The 19647-nt window shown below is 39.2% G+C and overlaps 1 protein-coding gene across 1 annotated transcript; it reads left to right on the plus strand.

The window, feature by feature from the left end:
- The first annotated feature begins 16823 nt into the window (after window positions 1–16823).
- LOC149191974 (GLABRA2 expression modulator-like) lies at window positions 16824–17481 on the plus strand. Its single transcript, XM_089406288.1, has one exon. It carries the CDS (start codon window positions 16930–16932, stop codon window positions 17479–17481), a length of 552 nt encoding a protein of 183 aa, XP_089262414.1. The 5' UTR covers window positions 16824–16929.
- Window positions 17482–19647: the final 2166 nt, after the last annotated feature.

Raw genomic sequence — 19647 nt, forward strand, 5'->3', positions numbered from 1 at the left:
TATTAAGAAATCAAATTCATTATCAAACATTAGATCCCCTAAGTCAACCAAATATACAATGATTTTCTTGAGCAGGATGCTCCTGCATTAGACTCCCATAGTAGAAAAAAAATTCATAGGCTCATGTCTATGATATTTGTCACTTTTCTGTAGTAATGTGACAGCTACAATTCTTAATGAATTGCTACCTCCAATTCCCAAACCTTAATTTGTAATTGTCCAAATGCTCTGCACCTTTGCTGTTGTTGCATGTCTATTGTCTTCTGGTTCATTTTCCTTTCTTCAATCAGTTTCAAATTCAAATTGATCATCCTTTCTGTTATTAGTTGTCTCCATCTGGATTGTCTCATCATCAATTTCCACAGTTCTTCAATCACAAAATAAATTTCTAATTTCTCATGGAATCCTTTTCTCTTAGCAACTTGCCTGCAATTGTTTCTCTACTGCAATTTTGCACATTCATTTTTAATCTATTGGATGCTCTTTTCAGTGTTTTCTGCCATCCGTACATCCTTAATGTCTTTGAAAACATCTTCCTCTAAAATTTCCATTTTTTGCTTCTTATCTTCAAATTTACTTTCAAGAAGTAAATTGTTTGTCATCTTTCTGACTGCATACTCATCCACCTCTTCTTCTCTGTTAGCTAGCACATCAAAAACTTGGCAACTAACAAATATCTCCGTCCCAATCAAATCTTGAGACACTCCTTCATTTCTGATTGTAGTTACACTCTCATACTCCTGTTCTTTCAGAAAATACTCCAACACCTCAATTTCTCTCTGACACCTCACAAGTACTTCATCATGATGTTGTTTATAGTCTTCAATAGGTTCTTCTTCTTTCTTAACATCTTTCAGTAGTTGTCCTTCCTCTTTATTCAATCCTATGACTGTCTTCTTTTTGTCCTGAGACAAATCTACCTCACCTCCTTCTTCAACACATTTTGCATTATTGTCTTTTTATAAGCCCTCTTCAAGAGCTGTCCTTGCCCCATCTTTTGCCTTAACATTCTCCCGCAATTTTTCTTTATCAATAACATTAGTCAAATTCATTGGCTTACCTCTCTGAGACACTGTTCCTTCATTCTTCATCAGAAGAAGATTATTATCTTCCATCTTCATGACAACTTCAGATGATTGTCTTCTCCCATTAGGTAACTCATTTACTCTAGGTAACTCTTCCTTCAGTTGAGCATTCAATCTATGCCATTTGACTTTTCCTTTCATAATCCAACCATACCTCTGATATTCCTTATTCCTCTGTAAAATTTCCATCAATAACTCAAGACGGAATTTTATCTCAGCTTTCTCTCTATCAATCTCTTCTTGACTCTCTCTCATGCCATTTGCCTTGGCATTTTCCTTCTCCTTTCTGTGGCTTCTCCCTGAACCTCTGCAATGATTATCAACAATCACCTTCTCCTCCTCTATGAACTCCATTTTTTCACTTGTGTACTACATTCAATCCCTTTTTCAGCAAGCCTTCATACTTTCCATCCAGTAATGAAAGCTTTCTCTCTGTGCTTGGCCTCTTTATGTCTTTCGGTTCTTTATCTTGGAACCATATTCTGAGCAACTCTCTCACTCCTCTTTGCTTCTGCAACTTAAATCCACTTTTTTTTAGAACATTCACTTATCCTCCTTATCCAACCTCTGTTGGAATTCTTCAAGGTTCTTCCACTGTTTAAGGGCTCACATGCTCTTCCAATTGAGAACACAACTAGTTCTTTGTTACAGCTCCTCTCAGTTGTCTTTGCTGCTAACACCCTTTTTCTGTAACCTGGAATCTGCAAACACAATCCTCAAAACCAAAGTCAAAAATAAAAACATACCATATCACCTTCAAGATCTCTACATGATCTTGTTCCACCATTCATCTTCTCTTTGAATGGACTATTACTTGTTCATTTTCCTCTATAAATTCTCCTTAAGAGTATCAATTACTTCCCAATATTCTGCCACACTTTATCTTTGAGTGCATGTTTCCTGTCAGATTTAAAATCTGATCCTTTCTTCTTATGCAATATCTTTAACAAATGCACACAAAACACACTAGCTTTGTTTTCCTGCTTTGTTCTGCCAGCCTTTACTAATCTCCTCTTTCTGCAATCACAATTGTATCTGCATATACAACTTCAAGAGCATAACTTTGTTATATTTTTCCCCAAAGAGATTTAACCTGATCTGATACCAAGATGATGACCTACCAGGTCTATACTTCACAATCGGTAGCCTTAAAACACTAATAATACACTACAAGTCTTAACAAAGAGACTTCAACCCTTCCTATCCCTCATTCTATGATTAAAATTGCCCTCATATCAGTTATACATAAACAAGGAAGGATTGGTTTTCAGAGTTTACCAAGCGCATCGCTTCTGAGTGAGGATGGTAAACTCAAGTTTGGAGGCCTTCTCCTAGGTATTTTGTCAAGTTTGATGTCTCATTGGGAAGTAGACATGTGGGGTTACTTGGACTAGTTTCCTGAATTCCAAATGGACTCCTAAAAGTCAGTAAAAAAAATAATCATGAACCGGTGCGACGCTTCTCCAAGCTGGTGTGACCCTTCTATCACCTGGCGTGACCCATCTATCTCAAGCGTGACCCACAATGTGAACCATCTTCTCCTGCACGACCTTTCTATATCAAGCACGACCCACAGAACGACCTTTCTATTCCAGGCGTGACCCGTATTTTTTCTGATTTTCTGGTGCGACCCTTTCTCAATGCATCATCAATGGAGATATATTCATCACTTTGATCATTTCTAGATCAACACCTGATACTGGAGTTAAACCTTCCAACACACAACCTAGAAACCCAACTCAATGTTGAATTTTCTCAATGTAGACTAAAAAAATATAATATTAGATTCTACAACTTGATCATAAAATTCCCAACACAGAGCCATTGCTTGGTTTCAACACCAAACATAAATATTGCGCCGAAACTATCACAGTCATCAATTCAACTTCAAATGGTGATTCAACACTTATATAGGAATCATATATTCCTACTAGAAACCATCCCACCATCAAAATTTATTCATAAAAAGAATTCTATACGAAATCTTGAGAAACACTATACTCACCTGCTTGACTAATTAATTATCCACATAACAAATAATATAAAATCATAGAAATAGATCATGACCATTACCAGATTACAGGCTAGAAATCTTCAATTAAATCTTACACAAAAAACTAACCATATTTTGAATATATGTTTCATTAATAATTATGTTCATGCGTCTTCTTTCATATTATTGTTTCCCTCTGGGCCTGATTTACATTCATGTGGTCACTCTTCTCTCCTCACACCTCTTCTCTACATGCCCCTTAGGCTCACAATTATAGGAATAATTACATAGTTATGGATGATTCTAGTTCCTAGTTCTTCTCCATAGATCTCTCAACTTAAATCTCTCAATTAGTTCCTAAAATCTCTTAATGATCGCTTGAGGATCTCAACAAGAGTTCTATATCTAAATTTTGTCTTTATGAGCAGATTATACCAAATAGCTCAATCCACTTTTAACTCAACTAATTTCCTATTCTAGGATCTCCTAATCTCCAATATTTTTATGAGATCTTCACAAGTCTAACATCTCTCATATTCTCACATAATTGAGAATATTTACATTTAAAATCTCACGCACATATTTCTCACTCAAATTATTAAAAATATAAAAAATTTCCTATTAAGAAATCAAATTCATTATTAAACATCAGATCCCCTAAGTCAACCAAATATACAATGATTTTCTTGAGCAGCAACTACATTATCAATAAATTCTAATTTTTCATGCTCTAACATTTTTTGGAAATATAAAACATGTTGAGAACCTACTCCAAAGACATTCCGTAAGAATCTTCTGTGAAAAGGTTAAGTAAGCATATGTATTTGCATACCAATAGATGTTATATCAATATGCCCCTCTTAAAATCATTGACTTAACCTATTTAATTCACTTAGGACACGTATAAATGAATGAGTACAAAATTGAACTTGAAATATTGTTCCCATTTCACACATTATTGATTGTCATGTTTCCATTATTGTAATAATATTGGCATGAGTATGGCAAGCTTTTTTTATCACCTATTTCCTAAAAAGTCGTCAAATTTAATGAATTTTAAGTACCTATAGTTTATCACTTTGAAATATGTCTATTAAAATTTTAAGTTCTTCAAGTGTTTTTGAATATTTTCCCAACCCATAATTAAGCCAAAGGCTTTTTATGGTGAGGCTTTGCCTCACAACACTATAGCTAGATTCGTTGGCCACCACATAATCTAGCTACAGTGCCCTACCTTCTCTGTCTAGCTACAAGTGTTTAGATTTTCACCTGCTTCTTAGTGTTTTGGGTGCTCCTTTATCCCCTGTGCTTGTCAGTGGTGATCCTCTTCCTCATCTAAGTATTAAAGACACTCCCATTGTAAGGAATCCTATGCTTTTTTTCATTCTCTTTGCCCAAGTTGTTTTCATGTTTATTATATTTTTAACCGCCCTCTCTACTCCAGAACATTCTGTAAATTAGCCCATTTGGTAGCTTGAAAATTTGTTTAGCTCTTATTATCTTGATCAAACATGCTATGGGTTGAGGTTTGTAGTGGAGAATGACGGTAATAATTTATGAAGACAGATTAAAATAGGAGAATAAGACAATAAAATAAATTTTCATAAATAAGGAGTTAATTGTTAAAATGTGGCAACAAGAATATTCCAATTTTAATTTGTCCTTGATTTAAAATTGTGAATTAAAATCGAATTTAGTCTCACGAGCTACTTGGAAATAATTAATTAATTCATTATGGATTAATTAGTTAGAGAAATTCAAGTTAGAAGCCTTTCTGAAGTCATGCAACAGTTATCCCTTAAATTAAGGAGATTATCAGTTAATTAAGGAGATAAGATTGAGTTATATTTGGGTTGTAATTAGTTAGCTCAGTTTACTGAGTTAAGTCCAGTTAAATTAGTTCCAAACTGTTTGAGGAACTAATTGTGAGTTATCAATCAGTTGATGCATGCATGCACTCAACTAGTGTACTCCAGATAACTGAAGATTCCCTCATCAGAAACTCATGCATGTCTATTATGAGAAAGACCCAGTTGAACTAAATGTCAAGGACAGTGTACTATCAGTTGCATATTTTCTCTTATAAAGGAAACTCATGCATGCAGTCAAGGAAGGTTCCTTGAGGATTGTGCAGTTCTGATAATGTGTTAGAGCAATGTGTGAGAGCAGTGTTCCACTGGGTGGAGGAGAATCATACACTAGGAACAGTGCAAGGAAATAGGAGCTTGGAGGGCAGAGAGGAAGGCTTGTGAGAAGCCAAGATTGCCTGTGAGCATCTGTGAGGATTGTACTGAGAGCTGGCTAGATGTGGGAGATAAGGCTCTGTATAATTCTAATGTATTTCCACCTTGTATGATAATATAGATAATGGGGTTTTTAGCTGAGGCTTTCCCCTGAGTATTTTTTGTGTTTCACGTGCATTGATTCTTCTTCTTCTGGTTATATTGTTCAGCTTCAATTCAACTCGATCTTTAAGCTTCCGCAAATTGATAGTATAAGTAGATTATAGTATTTTGCTTTAGTTATATTGCATTATCGGGTTAATCTATAGTCAGATTTGCTACATGGTCTTAGAGTGAGATTTGTAGAGAATTTGTAGAATTTCTACATGGTATCAGAGCCAAGTTTATCGGAGCTATGAACAGTATATGGAGAAGATAATTCGAAGTTTGAAGTTCGGGGTTGCAGGTGCAAATTGAATTCATATTATACTTCAATTGAGATGGGAAATTATGCGACTAATTTTCCATCGAAGAAGTCCAACAAGGGATCCTCGGAAGGATCGAAAGATGAGGCATTGGCCTCTCAGTTTGAAATGGACTTTACCCTCATCGCATGCATGGTATCATCATTGATGGTTGTGTCTGGTATATTGACAGTGGAGCCTCATTCCACATGACCAGTGATAAAATTTTATTCAATAACTTGGAGGAGAAAGACCTCAAGATGCGCATAGAGATGGGTGACGACGGAAAGTATAGTGTTTCAGGAGTGGGCACAATTGCTTTTCAAAGGGAGCATGGAGCTCCTATCACCTTGACAGATGTGAAGTATGTGCCTGGACTGAAGAAGAACTTGTTATCGGTTGCAATGTTGGAAGACAAAGGCTACGATGTTGTCTTCAGTAAAGGAAAGGTGTTCCTAAGACACATAGCCACGGGTCAGACCAAGAGGATAGGGATTCGGGTGAAGAATATCTATAAACTAGAGGTAGATGATTGTGTAGCATTGAGTACGAAAGCAGAATTGGTGCAAAGCCAAGGCATTGGCGAGTTGTGGCACAGGCGGTTGGGCCATTTGCATCATGGGGCTTTGAAGATAATGCAGCAGATATCTATCGGGCTTCCCAAAGGCAAACTTGAGTAAGTTGACACATGCAAAGGTTTTACCTTGGGAAAGTACCCCAAATCTTCCTTTCATGATCAAGATAGTCGAATGAAGGCTATCTTAGAGCGAGTTCATACTGATGTGTGTGGACCATTCTCGACAAAATCCACAGTGAAGAAAAGGTATTATGTGATTTTCATTGATGATTATTCCCATAAATGCTGGATTTATTTGATGCAGAAGAAGGACTAAACCTTCACAAAGTTTGTGAGATCAAAGCTTTGGTCAAGAAAGAGTCAAGGAAGAAGATCAAGTCCTTGAGAAGCGACAATAGTGGAGAATATGTCTCTCAGACCCATATAGCACAGTATAGCATAGACCCTGCACTTAGCCCTGCCATAGCCTCCAGTCATAGAGGCATTGGTCCTCCCGCTGCAACATAGTTCACGAAGACTAGGCAGTGATCCTTGTCATGCTCCTAATCCTTACATTTTAGGCACCAAACTTCTTCGCACGCCTCTAGCCGAGTTGTTCTATCCTGCTTCAGACTTTGCATTTTGAGACAAATGTTTTGCAACTGTGCATGAATCTGTTGAACCCCTAGATTATCATCCTGTATTGGTGTCTCATGTAGCCTCATCGTGATTTCCAGAGCTTCCGCATGGGTCCCAACTTCTGTTGTGATAGTGCAACCCTTAGGTGGGGTAGGATCGAAGCCAAAAACCATTCGCGATGTTGCCCATCAATTAGGTTCATGTTGGCTTCATGGATCATACACTTCAGTATTTGATCCAAATCCTAGGGTGTCTCCCCCAACTTCATCATGATCTCCTTGAATCCTACAATCAACTGTGCTTGAGACATAGGTCTAGTGAATTCTCTATTCAGCACAAACTGGATATCTGCCAATGCGGACGTTGGGTTATTAGTATTGTACTTAATGTACCACATTAGTGCGCAGTCCTGCAGAGCACTAACCAGCGTGGCTTTCTTCATTTGGTCATATGTGATACCCTGGGCTTCCCATACAACCTTTGCAATGAACCAGAACTAGTCTAGATCTTCATTCCCTATGCCCTTGAATACATGTAGTTTTACAGGGTTCGCCATATTGAATAGTGGTGGAGGTGATGGTGGTGTGGGTGATGGGGTAAGTGGTGGAGGCAAGGATGGAGGTGGTGTAGATGGATGGGATGAGGTTGGAGGTGGTGTAGGTATTCGCGAACCCTTGTCTTATCAACTGAATAGCTCTCAGGGGAGAAGTCTGCGGTGCTCGTTCATTGTCACTCAAAGGAGGCCCGATCAGCAGGCTATACTCAGGACCTTTTCTTCCTCCATCCCTGAAATACTTGCTGCTTCACATAGCTCCAAACATCAAGGTAACTGCATAACCCGTTGTTCACACAAGAGCATCTTAATCCAAGTATTTAGCAATTTTAAATACTTACCTCGCAGTCCTTTAAAGAAGTAGTGCTCTGCTTTGTTGTAACTGACAGAGGTATTAACCACGAAATCTATCACAAATCCTCCTATGATGCGGTCGAGCCAATTGTAGAACAGTGCGCATGATATTATCTTCAGAAGCTTCCAACCTCCTTACTAACTTCAGTGTCCAAACAATCAGATTGTCAAGCCTCGACCTCCCTTGGCCATCTGTCAACTTCGCGATCCACTCATATAACTCAACCGGGAAGGAATCGAAGAAGATTTCATGTATTTCTCTATACAGGTATTTGTCCAACCACTGTTCTTTCGTCAATCGCAGATTCTTGTTTTCTTGCACTGCGAATTCGTGGATATTTCTATTCAACCAGGTTTTGATCTCTTTCTTAGTTGGATTCCAATGATACGAAATCACTGTTGGGACTCAAAAATGTCATATTTTCATCCACCTTTTTCTTCACTATTCCTTACATTTCATCATGCCATTAACCTTTTATCATATCATTTTCATAAATACATTTGGGTTTCACCTTCTTATTTTCCATTTTATTCATTTTTGTATTACAAGTGAATTTATGATTAAATATTAGAATATATATATATATATATCAAGAATATGTGAGTTTTGTGATGTGTAGGAAATATGTGAAGAATTGATTCCAAGAGACTTGTCCATATCTCCTCCACCATATTAAGGAGATAATTATGCAAGGAGAAAATAATGGAGGATTTGGTTGGCATATCTTATCCAAGATATGTGAGAGATTTGTGGAGAATTCAAAGGGATCATATTTTGTAATAATGGGAAAGTAGTTAAAAATGCTTGAGAGATTTGTGGGATCATATCTTGTAATAATGGGAAATTAGTTGAGAGTGCTTGAGAGAATATTGGATATGTAATTATGAGAAGTTTATCTTCCTCATGTATATAAGAGAGTGCTCTCTCTTCATTTAAAGGGGGAATAATGGATGATGAATAATGGAAAGGAATTCTTAGTTTTTCATTTTTATGCTTTCATGATTTGTAACTTAGTTCTTGTAATATAATTTGACATAGTTTTGTTATTGTGAGCTCACATATGTTGTTTGTCATTCAATTCTTCACATGTTGTATTGCTTTTCCTTTATGCAATTTCCTGCTTTCATAGTTAATGTTTCAATGCCTTCTTAGCTTAATTTTATTTCAGTAGATTAGATTAGATTAGTTCCACTTCAGTCCTGCATATATAGTGCATGTGTCTCGTAAGTCTACGAACCTCGGATTGACAAATTAAATAGTTGGGCAAATACTACAATAGAATTAAACAAACATAGTTTCACCCAACATTTTGGCGCCGTTGCCGGGGAGGCACGATGGATTGAAGTTTAGTTTGATTTTTCATGCAAGTGTGTTTATACGTGTTCCTAACTCCAAGGTGTTAAGGCGGTAAGACGTGTGGAACAACCTACGCATCGCATTCAAGATACCGTAACGGGCTCGACCTCTTATGGATCAGGGCATGTAGGGTGTGTTTACATTTATGCAAGTGTGAATTTCATTTTCTGCAAGTGTGTTTGATTTTCGCAACTATGAAGAATGTTTGATGAATTCATGGTTCATGGTTATAATTGAAGCATTCGATTACTCAATTAATGAGCAGTCCTTGTAAGAGGGTTTAATTGAGTATTGAATTCAAGATTATTTCTGTGGTCCTTTTGTTTTTAATTCAATTTTTAGTGTGCTGATTTTTTTTTGTTTTTAGAATCTCTTTCAACATGGTTTTATAATGAGTTTCAGCATGGAACTACTCACTCAGATCCTAGCAGAAGTCGGGATCTCTTCTTCCTTGGAAGAAGAGATCTTGACAAGAATTAAAAGTTCATGTTAAGTTTTGTAGATGTTCTATGCTAAAAGCAATTTCACTTTTCTCACAGCAATCATACAAGTAGTTAAGCAAAATGCAGATAGAACATATAAGCAGATCTTACAGAAGACAAACCAGAAACAAGAAAAATGTGTGTGTTCGTTTCGGCGATCAACAGGATGCTTCAACAAGCAAAGTCTCCTTTGGTCAGCCAGCCTAGATGTGTCACAAGATCCCTCCAACTAGTAGATGAGTCAACCCAAGTCAATTCTACAAAAAGTCAACGCTGTCCTGAAAAGTCAACGCAGGGGCAGCAAGCTAAAAGTCAACGCAGCATCAAAACGGTCAACCCTTTGACCTCAATTTTTGTGCCAGATAGTACGGCCTTCAAAAATCGAACTTTCCACCAATTTTCAGCTTGATTGGACCAAGCGTTGACCAAAGTCAACGCTGGTCAAACTTTCTGCGAAACCCTAGCAGCAGAAACCCTAGCAGCAGAAAATTCGTACGGTCTGTCCTCTTCGTCCTTCCCACGTGTGGCTGAAATTCGTCCTCCAGGTAGCGTACTCTCTAAGATGAGAGAGGAAGATGTGAGTTGAGTTGTGTTGAAATTCTCTCCAACTTTTCCTGTATATATATCCATCAATGAGGGGTGTGTGACACATCTGTTGGGCATGTGAGCCTACATTACAAAACTGGCTGACCTTGCACATATAATTTATTAAGAATAATAAATTCACAATATAAGTTCTGCTCATCGGATTAAGACTATTTTTATATGGATTTTACACCTCTCAGAAAGAGGAATCCAACAAAAATATTAGCCTCTTAATCTGAGCATCAGAACATGGAGTTTGGACCTAGTTGTCCAAATTTAACACTCCCTCTCAACTAGGGAGAACTCCATTTATTAGTGCAATCAACATCGTGAGTCATCCCGCCGAAACTTGCTTTGCTGGCTTCTTTATTTCAGAACAGAAGTGGGTCAGTCACAAAGACATCATTCCCCGACTGACATAGTCAGTCCAGAGGTCCCAGACCTCACAAATCTTGATCCCAGATCAAGTGGTTGGACCATGCCATCCTAGATAGAGAGTACGGCAATCTCTGATGCGTCCATTAGTCTTTGCTAATAGTCTCTAACTTTTCCACACCTCATTGGCCAAATGAGAGGTACTTCCCATGAGCCCTGAACTCAATGGGTAGGATGCATACGGGGCACAGATAAATGAGTGGCGAACCAGCTCAATAATCACAAGGGTGGGGCAAAAGCATTATGAGTGCTTATAGCTCCGAGAAGCTATCCCCAAAGCCCCCCAGAGCTCCCAGAGCTCATCGTCCAACAGGACCCACATCATAGGGTCTTTCCACGACACCAAGACTCTCACGGAAGGTTAGGAACTTGACCTTCCCCAGGGGCTTAGTGAGAATATCCGCGACCTGCTCATCAGTTCCTATATGATCGAGCCTTACGGCGCCTCGCTGTACCATATCCTGGATAAAGTGGTACCTGATATCAATATGCTTGGATCAGTCGTGGAACACAGGATTCTCAGTCATACGAATCCCACTCTGATTATCACAGAGTATCACAGTGGTATCTAGCACATGTTGGAACAGCTCACTAAAGAGCTTCCTCAACCAAACTGCTTCACAACAGGCCATACTAGCAGTAATGTATTCGGCCTCCGCGGTGCTCAAAGCCACCGACTTCTGCTTCCTGCTCATCCATGAGATCGAAGCAGAACCAAGATTGAAACAGCATCCAGATGTGCTCTTACGATCCACCACACTGCCAGCCCAATCGGCATCAGTATATCCACGGAGTATCACACTCCCGGCAGTGTATCTCAGCCCATGGTTTATCGTGCTCCGAAGATATCTCAAAAGATTCTTGGCACCAACCCAGTGAAAAAGATGAGGCTCAACCATCTGTTGACTCAAAGTATTCACTGCAAAACATATGTCCGGACGGGTGTTCACTAAGAACATCAAAGCTCCTATGAGTTGACGATACTCAGTAGGATTGGCCAAGATAGGCCCTGCAGCGCTGCCACTCAACTTCTTAAAGTTGAGTTCCATTGGTGTCGACACGGACTTACAGTCCACCATCCCAAATCTTTCCAGAAGCTTCACAATATATTTTCCTTGAGAAAGGAAAATCTCTCCAGGTCTCTGCCAGACCTCCAGGCCTAGGAAATAGTGCATCAGTCCTAGGTCTTTCATCTCGAACTCAGCAGCAAGCTCCCTCTTACATTGATGAATGAGAGGGTCATCACCTGTCAGGAAAAGGTCGTCCACATACAGCACTAGAATGAGAGGCTTTCCTTCCACAACCTTAAAGTAAAGGTTTGGATCAGCATTGCTTCGAGTGAAGCCCAGCTTCATCAAGTAACTATCCATCCTCTCATACCAAGCTCTGGGTGCTTGCTTTAACCCATAGAGGGCTTTCTTCAACCTGCAGACATAAGTGTCTCGATCTTGAACTTCAAATCCCAGAGGTTGTTCTACATACACCTCTTCCTTTATTGCACCATGCAAAAAAAACGGTCTTGACATCCATCTGATGAAGACTCCATCCTTGCGTAGCAGCAAGGGCTATGATGGATCGGATGGTGGTATATCGAGCCACAGGTGCAAATATATAGTCATAGTCAATTCCTTCCTTTTGAGAGAAGCCACGGGCAACAAATCTTGCCTTAAACTTTTCAGCACTCCCATCAGATCCATATTTAATCTTGTAGAGCCATTTAGCGGTGACAACAGATTTGTCCTTCGGTCTCGGGACCACATCCCAGACATCATTCTTCATAATAGCCTCATATTCTTCATGCATAGCATCCTTCCAGACTTGATGCTTGATGGCTTCCTCAAAAGATCCAGGTTCAGATTGAATAATAGTACTCATGGCAGCTAGATACCCTTGGTATCTACACGGCTTCTTGCTTTCTCGGAATGTTCCCCTTGGGGCAGCATGACCCTCAGCATCTTCGAGGGTGTCCCTGAGCCATGATGGCCTTTTTCCTAGAGAAGGGGAAGGATCAATAGGGTCCATTGGCCCTTCAACATCAGGCATAGTCTCATCCTGGGGTTCTTCCAAATTTCCAGGTCTTTCTTCATGGTTTTCTTCAGATCTAGGAAGATCTACTACTTTCTTCAGGGAAGCATCTTCGTCAAAAGTGACATCATGGCTTATCTCTACTTCCCTTTGACCAGGTACATAGACTCTATATGCCTTCACTGTAGCCCACAAACATTCCTTTCTTCCCAGTAGCATCCAGCTTACTTCTCTTTTCTTTCGGCACATGAAAATAGACAGGACATCCAAAAATTCTAAAATGTGAGACATCAGGTTTCTTACCAGAGAAAACCTCTTCGGGAGTTTTGGAGTCCAAAGCGGAATGAGGGCATCGGTTTTGAATGTACACAGCAGTATTTGCAGCTTCTCCCCACAGAAACTTAGGAAGACCTTGGTCACATAGCATGGCACGGGCAGCTTCCACAATAGTCCTATTCTTGCGTTCAGCAACACCATTCTGCTCAGGAGTATATGCAGTGGTAGTCTCCCTCTTAATGCCAGCTTCTATTATTACAGAAGGCCTGCGCCTTTATAAGTAAATCTCTACTCAATTCCCGAAACGCTCCAGCATTCATGTAATCTGAGCAGTTATACATTACTGCCCTGTGTCAGACAGATTTCTGACCACGTGGCTTTTACTAGAACCTGCGTACCCGTCTAACAGTCCACACGTTATCTCTGCAAACCTGCGCGATGTTCTCCGCTGTCTGCTCCAAACGCTTTGTCATATATACAACTCAGTATGTATATATCTCACGGCCTGCGTGTCTGTCGCTGGTTCTGCAGTTATTCTTGTCCACGCGTCCTCCGCTGAACTATTATGCGGAACCCAACAGTTGTCACACCTACAGAGCTTTGCACGCTGCCCAATCGTGTGCTCACTGCTGTCGGATCCGTTAACAGATCTGCCACGTCTTTCACTTATACGTGACTGATCTAAGTGCCCAGCACTTCTACAATATGCGTACCTCTGTCCACTCGACAGCTATCAACGTTCAACGCAATTCTCTTTGCTGTTCGCACCCGTATATATTCGTCCACGTGCCGTCCTGCAACCTTGTACTGTTTGCTCAACGCACTGCCACGTATATATAACCCTGCGTATGTAATTTCTACTGCCGTCCACGTGACAGACTTCGGTTCTGTCCACGTGACAATCCTTAGTCTGTTCGACAGTCAATAGTATATATATATATACCCCCGCGCATTTATAAGCTCAGCGCTTATCACCTCTGCGACTATATATATTATACAGTTACTCCCCGAACGCGGTATTGTTGAGATACTCGGTTGCTGCTGCCGTCATTCGAACATCCCGACGTCCATACAACCTGTATTATCATATACCTCCGCACAATTATCGAACCCTCAGATAATTATGCGTCATATACAAACTGTTATCGCACCAACCCGATGACCACTGTTTACTTATAACTTCCTGTGCTTTGATCAAAGAGCGGGTCCCCGCCCAGAACTCTTTAATCCTTACACAACTATACGCTCCAGTAATCGACCGAGTTCTGGTTTATTAATTCCGACTGTATAATCCTTTGCGCTGTCTCCTGCACAATGATATACCAGCCTACCGTCTGCGTGACTTACGCCACCCTGCGCAAGTCTACTTCACCCATGGCACCTTATTTTAGATCTTCATCTTCGGAGCCACGTACAAGAGACGCGCACTCCTCCACCGTTGCACAGAACCAAATTCGGATGCTCAAGAGAGAGACCGATTCTTCGATGCCCTTCTTCATATTCTTCAACTTGTTCTTGAGGAATAGCACTTGGTTCACATTGTTTACTTGGAACATAAGTATCAGTTTGTCATACATCTCCTTGGATGTGCCTAGTTCAGATATGTAGGCAACCAGACTCTTATTTATGGATTCCCTGATCAGCAGCTTTGCTCTGATTTCTCCCTTCTTATACTTGTGTTTAACAGCAGCAGAGGCATTTGATGGAGGTTCTTGAATCTTCCCTGTCACATGATCTAGGAGATCATGATCTTCTAATTTGAGATCTAATAACATCTTCCAGGCATGGAAGTCATCACTTCCAGTCAGCTTGTCATTCTCCCTGAATTCAAGCTTAGAGGAATCCATTTCCTTCGATGATGATTGCTATAGATAGAGTTTGTCTTCACCTCAGCTCCGATACCATGTTAAGTTTTGTAGATGTTCTATGCTAAGAGCAATTTCACTTTTCTCACAGTAATCATACAAGTAGTTAAGCAAAATGCAGATAGAACATATAAGCAGATCTTACAGAAGACAAACCAGAAACAAGAAAAATGTGTGTGTTCGTTTCGGCGGTCAACAGGATGCTTCAACCAACAAAGTCTCCTTTGGTCAGCCAGCCCAGATGTGTCACAAGATCCCTCCAACTAGTAGATGAGTCAACCCAAGTCAATTCTACAAAAAGTCAACGTTGTCCTGAAAAGTCAACGCAGGGGCAGCAAGCTAAAAGTCAACACAGCAGCAAAACGGTCAACCCTTTGACCTCGATTTTTGTGCCAGATAGTACGGCCTTCAAAAATCGAACTTTCCACCAATTTTTAGCTTGATTGGACCAAGCGTTGACCAAAGTCAACGCTGGTCAAACTTTCTGCGAAACCCTAGCAGCAGAAACCCTAGCAGCAGAAAATTCGTACGGTCTGTCCTCTTCGTCCTTCCCACGTGTGGCTGAAATTCGTCCTCCAGGTAGCGTACTCTCTAAGATGAGAGAGGAAGATGTGAGTTGAGTTGTGTTGAAATTCTCTCCAACTTTTCCTGTATATATATCCATCAATGAGGGGTGTGTGACACATCTGTTGGGCATGTGAGCCTACATTACAAAACTGGCTGACCTTGCACATATAATTTATTAAGAATAATAAATTCACAATATAAGTTCTGCTCATCGGATTAAGACAATTTTTATATGGATTTTACACCTCTCAGAAAGAGGAATCCAACAAAAATATTAGCCTCTTAATCTGAGCATCAGAACATGGAGTTTGGACCTAGTTGTCCAAATTTAACAGTTCAACTACTCCCCAAGAAACAATCGAAGATTCAACATCTGAAGAATCCTGCGTATCTTATGGTGAACAAATATTCGAACAGGAGATTGAGGAAGAAGAACAACAGATCGAAGAAGAATAGGAGTTACAGCATGATCTGAGTGAGAGAAATTGTGCTTATCAAAGCTTTATCGAACAATGGTTCCAGGTAAGTAATAGATTAGATTCATCTTTTTATTTTTTAGTTGATTTGTAGTTACAGCAACTAGACTCATCCACTCTCGAATATTTTCATTTTTCATTTGAAAAAATGCTACTGAATCTATTGCTGTTACTGCTACGTGAGTGGCTTTATTGGAAGTTTAACTACACGTAACTAATTTGTAAATTCTAATTAGTATAGAGTAGTTAGGCTTTCAGTTTTAGTTTTTGCTTTCATTTTCAGTTTTGCTTTTACCTAGAATAAGTATGCTCTCCTCCTGCGTCTTTGTACGATCTCGAGGTATCAGAAAATAGAGATGATTTAGACTAATTTCAAGAATAGATAAATGTTTTGCAATATGCTTGATCAAAACATCTTTCAATATGCAAATCATTGTGTCCATTTGTTAAAAGCAAAAACAAAAAAAAACTAAATCTAGAAAAAGTTTAGTTTCTTTTTAAATTTTATTTTTTCATTTAAAAAAAATAATAATAAAAAAAAGGGGGTTGTCTTCACCGTAATTCTCTGCACATTAATCGTAAAAACCATTTTTTTTCTTCACGCAGTCATCTAAACAGGGTCTCGAAGAACCACGATTCCCTCTTAGACCGTTAGGAATTTAAGAAAATGATTTTTGAGTTATGTAATTTATTCTGTTGTGAAAAAACCCATGTCTTCGTTTATCTAGATTTGTCCTGGTTTGATCACAAACTGCTTTTCAAAACTGACGTTTTTAAGGGGTTGCGTTCTGAAGATGTTGGCATCCACTCTGAGGCGGTGGGAGTAATTGGGTTTGCACTCTGATAATTCACTCTTGTTTGCTGCATTTTTCTTTGCCGAATTTGAATCCGCAGCATCTGCTCCTCCAATGCCTGCCCGCCAACAAGAACCCTCTTTTCAGGCAAACCCTTAAGTGGCCACAACATCAGTTCCTTCTTCATCTGACACAAATTCTATGGAAACAGTCACGAATGTATTGGGTAGATGGGGCAAGAAGGTTGGGGAGGCAACAAAAATGGCAGAAGACCTGGCTGGGAATGTCTGGCAACATTTGAAAACCGGCCCTAGTATTGCCGACACAGCTATGGAGAGGCTTGCTCAAGGGAAAAAACTGCTTACTGAAGGTGGCTATGAAAATATCTTCTGCCAAACATTTGAAACCTTCCCAGACGAACAACTACAGAAGACTTACACTTGCTACTTGTCAACTACTGCTGGGCCTGTCATAGGAACACTTTATTTGTCCACTGAAAAGATTGCTTTTTGCAGTGATAACCCTATTTCTTACACGGTCAATCCTGATAAAACTGAATGGAATTTTTACAAGGTGGTGCTACCTCTTCCTCAACTGAACGTTGTTAATCCTTCGTCAAATAACGCCAACCCTGCGGAGAAATACATTCAGATAATTTCTACTGACAACCATGAATTTTGGTTCATGGGTTTTGTAAACTATGATAAAGAAGTCAAGAATCTGCCAGCAATTTTGAAAAACGAGGGGACCTAGCTAACCAGTGGACCATCAAAGGAGAACATATAACTCATAATCACCTGTTGGGCAAGTTTGAAGTTGTTTACGCAGTAAGGTATCCTCTTTGGAGCATGGATGATCAACGTTAGAATATTTGTATTTCACAGTCATGTTCATGTATAACCTAAATCCATGCATATTTCTTGTGAATATTTGCTCCCTTGCGTTAAAAAACACGCCCGTATTTGTAGCAAACATTTGATTTGGTATTATTTTTTTGTGTCTTTGCTTTCTTCTAAATAAACTTGGATCTCACATCAAAAAAAAAAAACATTTCATATATTTTATTTTGTTTAATTCAACACCAAACATACATGCTAAAATAAAATTTTCATTTTAATTTTGTTCAAACATACAAATAACAATTTGTTGTTTAAAACAAAAAATTAACAAAACAAAAAATAATAATAAATAAATTGCCCTCATTCATTCATACACTTACTACTTGTTCCCTAACAAATACAACGCCTTTTCAAATGTTTTACATCACTTTTCCTGCAACCCATACAAACATTTTGAAAAAATATTACACAATCAATGAATACATTGCATGGGGACATGCAATATTTCTAGTTGGGGGGAAATAAAAGTATGTTGGATTTTTGTGAATTTGTGGGCAAAAGTTAGGATGCATAGACTAACAAGTGAAATGAGATTGGTGTTATGTCTAGGTCAATGAGAAGCTTATGCAGAAAGCTCAACATTACAATACGACACCCTTTTCATCCACAATTAGTGTAACTTCGAAAAATAATTAAAAAAAATGGACATTTCATAAATTCTTGAAAATAAGCTAATTTGTTTTTTGAAGTCACTTCATACAGGAATGATCGATGGAGATGGCACACAAAGGTGACAATTTTTATGCAGGAATGGTGCTAAGTTTTTCAGAGTGAAGACAATCTAATGCAAAAGTGATTTTTCGAAATCACAATGAAACATGCATCATTGGACGCTTGAAGGAACTAATTCTTCACTGCACATATCATGACATTTTCCACTACACAAACGTCCTTTTGCGTCATGATTACTCCCCTTTTTCCTTCCAAACGCCTAGACCATCCTTGTGTTGCAGCCCATCTTCCATTTCCTTATCTTTCACGACTTCATGCTCGCCTATTTTTCTGAATCGCATACATTCCTTTATCCTTTTCAGTTTATTTTTTCATGCTAGTTTTCCTTCTGAATAAAACCCATTCCCTTTCCATGATTACATTGCCTTGTTTTCCTCGCCATGATGATCCACACTGCTTGACCATGAGTTCTTTCCATTTATAGTCCTACCAAATCTTTTTGTACAAACTCGCGCTGACTGATGTGGGATTCCTTAAGGCCCACCTTTCAACAAGTCTTGCCCCATCGACATCAACACCTTATCTGGGAAATAGAGTAGAGTTCTTTTTGAGTACCTAGAGGCTTGCATGCCTTAATGGCAAGTTCTCTCACTGGCGATCATGGGAATACATCAATGTCCCTTGATCTTCAGATCTTGCAAGTGGCTCAACCTCGACACATCCATTTGCACTTCGCAAGATGTACTCCGATACCTTGGCACTCATTGACATCAATGGTGAGTTGCCTCGCATTGGTTGATGGCATACATCAATTGCCGGTAATCCAATGATTTCTATTCATGATCGACATCGACACATTCATTCGCATGTTTAGAATTGTACCATCGGGTTTTAGCCGGTGAAGACTATACACTTTTTCACGACTCCCTCAGCAATTACAGCATCATGCATTCTGATCTATGAGAGTACCACAGTACCACTTTCAACATTTATCTTTTCCATGATTCAGCATCAGCAGTTCAGATTCCTTCATTTCCCATGATCCGGTTGCAACAACATAAGTCACATTTTCCTGATCCAGCAGCAGCAGTAGCTACATTCCTATTGCATAGTTCATCATTCTTGGGTAAGTAGAGGTATGTTGTTTTCTAATCTTTAATCATGCAATTCCTTATATGCTAACTTGAATATTTTGGAAAATTCCCTCACCATGCTACATTTCCTTTCATGAGCCATGTCAAGTTGCATGAGGACATGCAACCAATTCAGTTCAGGGGGGGAGAACTATATTCACTACATATTCACTTCCATGATTCCATTTCTTCACTTCCATCACTCCATTTTTTCT

This window comes from Pinus tabuliformis, chromosome 2_2 (assembly GCF_031772625.1).
Source record: "Pinus tabuliformis cultivar Carrire ecotype Pingquan chromosome 2_2, CPIR1, whole genome shotgun sequence".
In the NCBI taxonomy this organism is placed as follows: Eukaryota; Viridiplantae; Streptophyta; class Pinopsida; order Pinales; family Pinaceae; genus Pinus; species Pinus tabuliformis.

Excerpts from the sequence above, each read along its gene's own strand:
- LOC149191974 (XM_089406288.1), top strand. The coding sequence starts at position 16,930 with ATGGAAACAGTCACGAATGTATTGGGTAGATGGGGCAAGAAGGTTGGG.